This window comes from Protomyctophum parallelum (assembly GCF_964188405.1).
Source record: "Protomyctophum parallelum genome assembly, chromosome: 7".
Taxonomy (NCBI): Eukaryota; Metazoa; Chordata; class Actinopteri; order Myctophiformes; family Myctophidae; genus Protomyctophum; species Protomyctophum parallelum.
In genome coordinates, this window is record NC_139705.1 from 10,615,448 (window position 1) to 10,627,947 (window position 12,500).

The following is a 12,500-nucleotide window of genomic DNA, read 5'->3' on the forward strand; positions in this document are numbered from 1 at the left end:
TGTTAGATTGATAGCAATGGACACGCATGCACGAATGGATGCACGCACACTCTAGTTCTCTCTCTATTTATTTTTATTTTCTTCTCCCTTTATTTACCATGGGGAGCTGGTGAGAATTAATTCTACTTTCAGGAACCTCCCTGCTTCACAGTTCACACTCACACAGACACACACACACACATTAAAACCTGGGAGCTAACCAGTACAACCAAAATCGTATATACAGCTGGCCACTGAGAAGCTCCAGTGGTCGTTCCGTGCCTTGCTCAAGGGCACTTCAGCGGTCTTGTGGGAGGCGTAAGGGGTGGCCATTCACCTCCCCACCCAGGTTATTTTGTATTTTTTCTGCCAGTGCGGGAAGTCAAACCGGGAACCTTTCTGTTACAAACTGGCTCCTGCAGCACAGGAACAGCACACATGTCACCAGTTTCACCACAGCTACTGGTAGTGCTGGGAGGAGCGGTTTAACGACACAGCCAAGATGTCTGCATGCCGAAACATGTCAGGAAATAGCGGGAGAGAGAAAGGGAACAGAAAGATAGACCGAAAATAGGGGGAGGAGATTGAAGTAAAGTGACAAGATGGAAACAAAAAGAGAGAGACAAAGAGGGAGAGAGCAAAGACAGGCTGCCAGGGATTTGGTGTACTACTGCAAATACTCCATGCCTAGTAGCAACACACATGCCAGCATACATGTGCAGGCACGCATACACGGACGCAAACAGAGTGCACAAAAGCACGCACGCACACACACACATGCACACACTCACACAAACACACACTGGGGCCGCTGGTGGGGTTTAAATTATTTAGCGCTCATTTTTAGCATCAATCTCAGATTATGGCTTCATAATCTCTTGCTAGCAGCTCTCAACAAGTGCCTGGTTTACTCTCTCCTGTGGCTCAGTGTTTAAATATAGTCAGGGAGACAGTATGTTACACTAGAGGATAATTGAGCCGATTTTGGTCCAATTCGACACTCGAGAATCACAGGGTTGTTCCCCCAATAGACGTGAACTAACTGAGAGGACGGGTGCATTGGACAGTTAAAATGTGAGAAACACACACATACAGTACACAGCTCACAGCGCGTCCTGAAAAAGGTTGAGAACAGTGATCTAACATAAATGTGGCTTATTTCAGAGTCAATCCATCTAAAAGAGGAAGTGAATGTCCGTGGAATCAGTTTCCCAAATATGGAGTCATGCATCATAGACTCATCATAGACTTTTTGTTGATTTAGAGGCGAGCCCAGCGAGTCATTGATATCTGTCCTACTGACACACACACACACACACACACACACACACACACACATACACACACAGAGTAACTGTTGCCCACATGTGTAGCACTCGACTCTCCTTATCTCATTTGCTCCACAGCTGTATTTTTTACGGCCGTGAGCATGCCAAAGTGCACAAAGCCTCTCCAAATCTTTTGAGTGACAAATTTGAGGCACTCTGGACAAAAGTCAAATGATTGTACTTCCTTCCCACCTCATCTTTTGTTCAGAACAGCCAGACAACAACAGCGCATAATATGACACATTTGAGGCAAATTGACAATGAAAGGCAACTACTATATATAGCATAACAAATGCACATTTGTTGCACCACTTTGACCCACTCTACTGCACATGAAATGAGTGGCTAATCCAATCGCATGTGAACAAATGCAAAAAAAAATGGATGATAGAAAGAGGGAGACAGAGGAAGAGAGAGACAAAGTGGCAGGGAGACGGTTGAACAAAGAACAGGTCTAACAGTACCGTATATCTCTATGATGTGATAACCAACAGCCTGTGGCCAGATGGAGTGGTACTGTACAGTACATGTGGACATTACAGAGAAGAGAAGAGTACTGAATTGGGAGGCATTTGTAGAATTGGCCTCAGGTCTTTTTTAATGGGTTAAATGGAACCCCATTAAAATGTACGATGTGCTGTCAGATTAATGAACTCATAAAGAATGAGCCTCAATGAGCATAATTGAGTTTGTGTTTGATTTCACCTCAAATGATATCTGATATCGCACGCACGCACATGCACTCGCGCGCACGCGCGCACACACACACACACACACACACACACACACACACACACACACACACACACACACACACACACACACACACACAGATCACCATAGATCTCTTCCGAACACAAAGAGACTAAATGTTTTCCACAAGACAGGAGCTTGTCTTTGATCCTGTCTTAACATGTCCAACACACACTACATAGCTCTAATATAATGTGAACTCTCTCTCACACACACACACACACACACACACACAGCAGTGTGTTTACAGAGTCAAGTGGTTCAACCCCAAATTCACCTCATCTCCTCTCCTAATATGGCCGTGCTAGTCTAAACACACGCAACCATACACAAATACACAAAATACAGACGCACACGCCGCAAACACGTGCACATGTCCACACACATAAAGATGGCGTGTGTACGTGACCCACTGCACATGCACTTTAGATCAGTGGTTCTCAATGTGGGGTCCAGTGCTATGTGTTTGTAGATACGGATATGTTACTTTAGAAAAATCATGAACATTTGTGCAAATCTTTGAGTAACCCTGTGAGAAAGACCATTTTAGCGGCTGGAACCAAGCGGTGTATTTATTCAACCACCAACAAATACAACATGGACCAATTCTGTCACACTTTTGACACTCAAGCCGACAACTGCTCACTTTTTATGCACAGCTGAAGGCTAATGAGAATGGACTGCTCCATTTACAGGGGTGTATTCAAACTCAATACACAACTCTATTACAAACTGTTAATAAGAACTACAATAATAATGAGTCTTTATCCATTTTCACACCATACTACAACATAATTGATGATATATTATATCATCAACAGCAAAGGCACATCATTCACAACCACCCTCTGACATTCTGACCATTATGGTCCAGCCCAATCTACTGAAACACACCAGGTACTGATAAGCATTTCAGTCAAACTCAACAATAAAACCTCCCACCACAAACATATTGCACTAAGGTGAACTGTGCAAAAATGCTGTGTCAGCCTGTGTGCTTCTAGGAACATATTTGTTCAGATTGATCAGATTGTGGCCCCTATATGTGTCACAGAGACTAAATTTTTTGGGAGTGTTCTACCCATTGCTGGCTGTCTGAATACGAAAAAAGAAAAAAAAAGATCATTAAAGTTTATTGCTTATAGCAGCTTTAACTCAAATCTGAGATCAGATCACACAGGGAGATCAGATCCTAGACCAGCTAAAAGGAAGTGGTCTGAACTACTATACATAGTCACAGTAAAAACTGTGTAAAAAAGTGTTCATCTAACTCTGGGAGTGTATACAGATGTAACCAAATGGACCATTTGGACAAATAAATACTAAATGATTTGACTGTGTGCTTTTGGTGCTGAATGAATAAGACGTTAAGCCAGTTATCAAGAACCACTTCCAAACCAGTATGCAGTTAATCAATCGATCGATCGATCACTCATTCAATTAATTAAACCTTTATTCGTGAATGGAAATCCTGGGAAGAAGAAATTGGGAAGGCTCGTTTTTAAATGAGAAGAAAATAACAAAATGCTACTGAAAGAATTAGAAAACATACAGATACACAACGCAACACTTAACTCATATATAGCATATTATTACCATAAATCCCAGTTCCAGGTGCCACCATATGCGTACACTATAAAAGTCAGAGTTCCCGCCCCCTCCCCCCCACACACACACTTGAGTATTATTGGCACAAGCACACACCGTTTACCTTTCGTCAGAAGCGTTTACATGGCGCGAGCGTCGTGGTAGGCACAAATTAAATACGAAATTTGGATGGCAGAAGATCCACCAAGGACAGCTCAACTGGAATCCGACTTATGGACGCTGAAAATCCTCCTTTCAGCTGCTTTACACGGTGATTATATTTTCAATCCCATAGCTGGAGCGGTGGGGCATTGCCATAGCAGCCGGACCAATGTTAAAAGCCGCCGTGGGACTCGGCCATTATATAGACGGATTATATAGACGGAGTATACATTTGGATCCGTATATATATATACAGACCTGGGATATGACGTCCCCCCCGTAGTGTCGGGGTCCGTATATATACGGACATGGGAAAGAAAGAATTAACCCATTCTGACCTGAGATCAGATTCATACGAGGTTTCCGCCGGACACACACTGGTCTGATGAACCCATTCTGACCTGAGATCAGATTCTAAAAATGTCAGTCGTTCTTCGATTTTTCAAAAATAGCAGACCTACAAGCTCGTATCGCACCACTCGGTGGCGCGATATGAGCTTGTAGATCTGCTATTTTTCAATAGCTAAAGCATAACATGATGCCAACACCAAAATGGGTGCCCCGTCAGAATGGGTTAAGAGAGAAAATGTAAAAACCTTGCAGCCACAACCAGCTCTCCTAATAACATGATGTTAACCAGTCCCCACTGACCGGAACGTTGTTAACCAGTTGAAGCACATTAACCTTCTCAACACTTGGCTATTCAGTTACACAACACATAATGTTATTAGAGTCTCACCACAGCCTTCAGCAGGTCAACGATGTCTGAATGTCCTCAGAACATGTCTGTCTGTCTGTCTGTCTGTCTGTCTGTCTGTCTGTCTGTCTGTCTGTCTGTCTGTCTGTCTGTCTGTCTGTCTGTCTGTCTGTCTGTCTTATTTTCTTCAAGTTTGCAAGTCATCAGTCACAACCGGGAAGATAAATATTTGAGTCGTCTTCAGCCTCTCCAAATACAGCGTGAGAGAGAGAGAGGGAGAGAGAGAGAGAGAGAGAGAGAGAGAGAGAGAGAGAGAGAGAGAGAGAGAGAGAGAGAGAGAGGAGGATAAAAGAGAGCCATCCAAAAAAGAAAGACAAACAGATACAGCAGCTGGAAGGAAGGAGGGAGAGAAGGAGTTGGAGAGAGAGAGAGAGAGAGAGAGAGAGAGAGAGAGAGAGAGAGAGAGAGAGAGAGAGAGATGGAGCGAGAGCGACGGTGGAAGCAGAGTCCGAGGTATTGTGACATGCAGAACTTCCGTCCTGATGAAACTTGATGAATCAGACACACACACACACACACACACACACACACACACACACACACACACACACACACACACACACACACACACACACACACACACACACACACACACACACACACACACACACACACACACACACACACACAGCCACATCCTCACCCACAGCCATGTGGGTGTATTCTCAATAAGCTTAAAGAGAAGAGCCTCTTTTCAAAGAAAATCTACATTCCTTCAACTAACTGTAATTATGGATCAGGTCTAGTCTGGTCTGGTCTAGACTTGACTAGAGAGACACAAAACACATCTTTATAATGACTGCAATCCTGAGGAGCTTCCAAGAGGACTGTAGGTCTGATCAAACATTAACAACATGCTTGATATGATGTTCATACAGAGAATGGATCCCCCAACCCTAGAATTGTTAATGCCTTGCAATACCTGACTGCCTTCTATTCTATTCTATTCTATTCTATTCTATTCTATTCTGATCTTGCCACAATCACATTCACGTTACTTCAGCATTTTCCTTGTTCTCAGTTATCACTGAGCAAACGGAAACAAATTCCAAATCAACTGTAAGTGGGTTTAGTCAATACAGTAAATGTTTGAATATGATGTGAATATTCTCTTTTTACAACAAAAGACTATGGGTCGTATAGTTGGCAAACTCTCTCAATAGCTCAGGCGAGTCTATTTACAGAATGGCGTATCGCTTCATATTCAGGCCAATTAACTTAGCTTACCTGATCATCATAATCAAGTTACAACAGGCACCGGGTTGATGTCAACATTGAAGCGAACCTAAGTTGATCAGGGTTATCATTTGCCGAAGACAGAACATGTCCTGCAACTTCATTCCACAACCTAATGCAATGTGTGGATAACTTGTACATTTTACTTTGTTAACTCAACATTTTCGTCATTCTCTTCAGGAGGTTACAAACTCTGCAGGGTTGATCACAACAAAATCTAACTAGAAACAAAAGATAACCTCTTACCTACACACAAAAGAAAACAAAATACAACTGCTGACATCTTTATCAGAAAACAAAGCCCAAACAATATACTGTGACCAAAACAGCACGGCCACCCCCCATAATTACGTTTACAGCAAACATAATCATTTGATTGCTATGCGCAAGGAAACATCTGCTAAATAATCAAGACCAAGAAACAGACACAGAAAGATGGTGAGAGAGTGAGAGAGAAAGACAGAAACAGAGAGGGGTGACAAATTAATGAGAACTTGAGAGTAAAGCCAGATTTGTTGTTTTGCTTGACGGTGTCTGCAATGTCTACAAGCTCAGCCGATGTACAAGCTCATTTGTGCGCAGTAGCTCAGGGGTTAGTGGCCAGTAGAACAGCTGTATGGGAACCATGAGGTTCCCAGTTCGATTAGTGTCGAAGTGTCCTTGAGCAAGACTCTGAACCCCTAATTGCTCACGATGTGCCTTGCACGGTTTCCTCTGCCATCGGTGTGTGAATCGGTGAATGTAATGCACAATCTATGTAAAGCATTTTGGAGGAAGAGAGAGTGAGACAACTGGAGACAGAGAGAGAGTGGCAAGAAGTTAGCAATTGTAAGGAAGCAATAGGCACTTTGGCATGGTCAGATCAACATGGAATGAATTATGTACTGGCCATATAAGGAGCATGTCTTGAGTGTACAGGGTTTGATGAGGCCAGATCAACATATGGAATGTCAGAACAGGTCAGCTCCATACAGTATATGGAGATCTAAGGGTGGTAGTGGGGACATTCTCTTGAGTGTACAGGGTTTGATGAGGGCCCAGGTAGGGCCTGTAGACAACTCTAGTTTTCGCCAGCTGCCGGGCGCGGGCTGCAGTTGCTTGCCAATATTGATGGCATCAGGGATCTCCATATATGGGCTTAACTGCGACAGCAGGTCGCATTGACCATCCCTGATGATGTCATGTGATGTCACGACGACCTGGGCACCATATATGGGGGCTGATGTCACGTGATGTCACAATGACCTGGGTGCTTGCCTGGTGTGACACACTGACGGGAAATGCAAGATTCCATAGTAAATGCGACCTGCCGTTGCAATAAAACCCTAATAAAACATTAGGGCAGAAAGAGAGAGAGAAGAGAAGACAGAAGGCCAGGTATGAGAGGAAGTTGTAGAGATACCAACCAAATATGAAAGAAGAGGAGGGGAGATTAAGGCATTCTAAGCTTCTATTTGTTTACCAGTATGTCCATCATGTTGGGCGGGCAGGCAGGTTAGTGTGTGAGTCCTCAGCGCTGATAGCAGCATGGACACATGCATGTCATCCCCCCGTTCTGTTGAAGACCTCTCCTTCTCTCACACACACACACACACACACACACGCACGCACACACGCACGCACGCACGCACGCATGCACGCACACACACACACACACACACACACACACACACACACACACACACACACACACACACACACACACACACACACACACACACACACAAGCGTGCATGCAGACACACACACGCAAGCATGCAAACGCACACAGTCACAAAAAGATGACGATGAATGGACAGAAACATAGGCGCATGGACACATTTGTTCATACAATTGTGGGTGCACACACATGCAGACGTGCATGTGCAGGCACCGTGCGCACACACACACACACACACACACACACACACACACACACACACAGGGAGAAAACAAGAGAAGCCAAAGTGAGTATAGAACATCAAAAATCTACCTCTCCCTACAAGCCACGGCCCCTGATGATATCGCTGTCAGAGGCTTCGTGGCCATTAATGTTCAATCAATCCAGAAATGGCACGCGTTCCAATCTTCTCCACATCCCGTGTACGTCTACGTCTGTGGTCTGACCTGTGTCCAACATGGGCAGACATAATAAAACCCTACTGTATTTAGTCAGAAGAGGTTTTCACATAAAACAAATGTATGTCCTGCTGACACACCTCAGAACAGTCAGGGGTCAGGACTGACAGAGCACATTGCAGATGTTTCTCACAAACAGCAATACAGTCATACTGTCTGCCCCCTAACACTCGTGACGCAGGCATTTCTGAAAAGGTTGTTTTTGTATTCCAAAATAAGTACCCTTGGTGCTACGACACTAGCATTTGTTACGATGCGGTACATCTGTGTTTTTGTTTCAAATTGAATTACACTTTTTTTTAATGTCATGACGTGCCCAAAATAGGGATGGCAGGTTGAAACTGAAAGTGGTTAAACTTTCAATCTTATGAATTGAATACGTATATGATTGAATACTAAAAGACATCCATTCTGAAGCTTTGAACCAAACCAACAATATGATGCAGGGGTGTTCGTGTTCACCATGGACATTGTGAAAGGAACAATTGTGTTGCACTTGACATCCTGTACAGTGTACAGTGTACACATCCTGTATTCGCTTTGTACTGCACTACTCCTCTGAGTACTATTTGGAAGATTGTACACACAATTTACTGTACTTTACTTTTATGTTCCTTTTTATTAATTAGTTACAAACTTGTGTTAATACTTTTCATTGGTCAGCCTCGGGTCCATATTTTGAGCATCATTATAGGCAGAACATTTGGAAATCTTTCAACAATAGTGAAACGATACAATCCAATAGGGCATTCATTCATGCAAAGATGTAAACAGATGAAATTATGTAATTACAAAGTTTCTGCCGACAGTGACTAAATGTCTTTGCAGAAGTGTTTTGTTTCGTTATTAGCTGGGAGGGACGTGTGTTTACTGCCGTCATTTGCACATTCTTGTAAAGTATTACTGCCCTACAGTATGTCACAGCCAAAAACAATGAATGTGTATCCTACATACTGGCAACAAAGTTCTTGTGTTGTGTTGTTCTGCTCTGTCTGTAGGCCTATGTGTGTCCTGCTACTTACAAATGAGCTTACTATCAGTTTTGAACTAAATTATCTTCTCTTATATTATATATAATCCCTAACCACACCAGAGGGTCAATAGCTAAATTATAACATAATGTTTAAAACACCAAAAGGGGTTCCCGCCGAGCATACTCGGAATCAGCCATATCGGCCATAAAAATGCCATATCGGTATGGTCACAAAATAATACAGATTATTTCATAGGTTTTCACCAGCATTTTCTTTTTTTTATTATAAAGAAATCTACATTTAATTTGTGTACTCATTCAGTAGTCATTGTCAGTGAAAACAGACACTTGGAAAAGAGTATAATGCTATGTTATTGATTGATTGTATACTTTATTAACAGGCTTTGGGGCTAACATTCAATGAAAATCTACAGCTCTATAGCGAAACCTGGTCGTAAGACCCTGGCTTTAATAAATAAAATACTTAATCCGGGCCGTGCACGCACAGGCACAGGCACGCGCACACACACACACACACACACACACACACACACACACACACACACACACACCTCATCACAGCTCAGCCAAAATGAGAGAAATAGTGAGAGAAAGGTGAAGAGACACAAAAGGGAGACAAGACTAAAGAGAGAGAGGCGGAATAGGGGAGAGAGAGACAGGAACAGAACAGCTTCAGATTCCAAAAGGGGAAGTGTGCAACAGACGCCGTGAGGAAGGACGAGAAAAGAGGAAGTGAAGACAAAGAGGACGAGTGAAAAAAGAAAAAAAACAAAAAGGAGAAAAAAAAATAAAGAAAAATGTTTGAATGCAGTAATGCACATTTTTGTCAGGCTGAGATGTCCTGGTGGCTCGATCAGACACACCTCGTTTCCCCACAGCTGTGCGATACGCAATATTCCCTCTACTACTGTGTGTATACGTACATTAAAAAAATCCTGTTAAATTAATGCATTTAACTGGAAAATGCATTCATTTTGCGGATTAATCAAAAAAAGATAATCTTTAATTCATGTTGAATTGAGTACCCGAAAAAACGCTCTATAACAAATATTTCACATCAAGCTGTTATAGCTTAGAGGTTATTTTACTCAAATACTGTCCTGGTATTTGATACACATTATTATTTCTGGGGTGTTCAGTTCAAGAGCATTCCAATTGGCTAGAACTCCAAAGTTTGCACTCCCTGCATGGTAGGCAACCGATCCTGGTTTACACTCTAACATTTGACGAATTAGAGTAGACCCTTCCTCACCAAAACTCTGATGCTGGCTGGCATTCAAAGCGACCAAAGGTATGGCTCCCCCATATCTTGCAAGTCTGGTCGAACCCTACAAACCCTCCTGTGCGCTCAAATCAGCCAACACAGGGAAGCTGGAAGTACCTTCACTAAAAACGCCGGGACAACGTCTCAAACTCTTCTCCCTTCTGGCTCCAAAACTATGGAATGCACTGCATTCCATTGCAATCAGAACTGCAGACTCACTCACAATCTCCCGCCGTAGTCTGAAACCCCACCTCTTCAGACTCCATCTGAAGGCTCATACATAGTCTGGATTTTCGGTGGTGGGGTGACCACCCAACTACAACATGACGTCATGAGCCGCGGTGAAGAGCAAACCACTGCCACCGCTCCAGCCCTTCTCTCTGTTTTTACTCACCACCGCTCAACGTTATTTCAGCTCCGGTGGTCAGCTCACCACCGGAGCGGTGGTCACCTCACCACCGAAAATCCAGACTATGAATAGGCCTTTAGCCCGTAGCACTTGCCCTAGCCCTGACGACCTTCAGGCATGTGCAAAGGGCTAAACTTATGTAACTTAGATAGCATTTCATGTAGACATAGCACTATAGTATATATGCATAGTTTCATTAGATACATATTCCACTGTTTAGTTTTTAGCTTATTGATTCATGATGACTTTTTTAATGTATATGATGTATCACAAGGGCATGCCTGACAAAGAACTCCATAAAAGGGGCACAGACAAAATAACTGGGTGGGGCATTCATTTCCAACTTGCATCGTTCCAAGTAGGCCAGTGCCCAACAGGCACCGCTCTACAGGCTCTGGACAGGCCAGGGCCCAAATTAGCCTATTGATCACCCCTTTAGATCTCCATGGAACTGGCCTATCACAATGTTGTTCTGATATCTGCATATAGACTCCACATTTGGGCATGCCTGATATAAAGTGGCCATCAAAGGGACACAGACATAATAACCAAGGCTCTGGGGTGTCTGTATCTCAAACGGAAGGCAACATGGAGGCACCGGCGGGGCGATGGTGATGCGTGATTGCATTGACGAGCTTTCCCGAGGTTCCTTGCGAAGCATACCGTAGCGGAAGCAAAACAAACAATCAGAGGCGCACGGCTTCAAGATTCCGCTTGACTTCCTCCTCCCGTTGGAGACAGGTCGGAGGTCGCTCCAATGAACTGCAGCGGCCAACGAGGCATCTATATTTTTTTAATATGGTTCCAAGTAGGATTATTATAATAATAATAATAATAATAATAATAATAATAATGATAATATAATAATAATAATCCAATGGGGCAGGAGGGGGAATGCTTTTCTGAACAGATATGTTTTTAGAAGAGATTTGGGGAATGGTGTTCCAAAAATAAATCAGATATTATCTACAGAAAATGTCCCAGCCGGTTTTCAACATTCACTATTAAATTATCCCAGTTTTCACCACAATTAAAATATATATATTTTGTATAGATCAGTGGCTCAGAATATTTTTGATTTGAGGCAAACTCCAGCTAAATGATAGGTAGAAGCCAAATGGACTTTTATCGAACTCTGCAGTACAAATGGAACAAAATGGACCTGGCTGTTGGGGTCCATTTGGTTCCATTTGTACACTCTCAGAGTTAAATTAACATTGATTTTACAATAGAAATTTGGGGTCCCAGTGATAGAAATGCCATTAAATAGAGGTCTGCGTAGCCTAATGCTGCGCATGTCAAACTGTGGGTACTTAAAATGAGGGTACTTAAAATGAAAATGGTTGAAAATCACTGCTATAGCCATACATCTTCTCTCATTATGAGTAGCCTATACTTCAGTTCTTCCACCATGTTTGCCCACATGTCAGCACCCTAACTGTCTGCTTCACTTCTCATTTGATCTGGACTGACTGGACAGTCACATTGGACAAGCTGCACAAGCGCATCCATCCACGTCCTTTCCTCCTCCACCGACCTCCGCTACGCATGGACGCGCCCCACGGGGTCGCGCACTCGAAATTCATTCACCCCGCACGCCACGAACGCGCTTTTACTACACGACAAAAACGACGCGAACGAGCATAATGAGAGACAGAGAGAGAGAGAGAGAGAGAGAGAGAGAGAGGAGATCACGAGCACACAGTAAATGAACATGAAAGCTGACATCGGACATTGGTTCAAAAATATCCACACCTGACGTTCTCAACCTCTCACGCACACACACACACACACACACACACACACACACACACACACACACACACACACACACACACACACACACACACACACACACACACACACACACACACACACACACAGATGATCAGATGAGTTTACTTGCAGATTTA

The 12,500-nt window shown here is 43.2% G+C and overlaps 1 protein-coding gene across 5 annotated transcripts in view; it reads right to left on the reverse strand.

Annotated features, from left to right (window-relative positions):
- The window catches only part of rgs19 (regulator of G protein signaling 19), an 18,774-nt gene that overhangs the window by 5,222 nt on the left and 1,052 nt on the right, over positions 1 to 12,500 (reverse strand). Inside the window, exons 2-3 of one of the 5 annotated variants that reach the window (XM_083770064.1) lie at positions 7,775 to 7,908; positions 7,265 to 7,375 (exon numbers count right to left, since the gene is read on the reverse strand). The exons of 2 other annotated variants lie outside the window; for them this stretch is intronic. In XM_083770064.1, coding sequence (XP_083626190.1) covers positions 7,265 to 7,279 — 15 coding nt within the window. In that variant the 5' untranslated portion in view covers positions 7,280 to 7,375; positions 7,775 to 7,908. The remainder of the gene's footprint in view (positions 1 to 7,264; positions 7,376 to 7,774; positions 7,909 to 12,500) is intronic. 2 more of the 5 variants (XM_083770066.1, XM_083770065.1) reach the window with 2 other exon arrangements.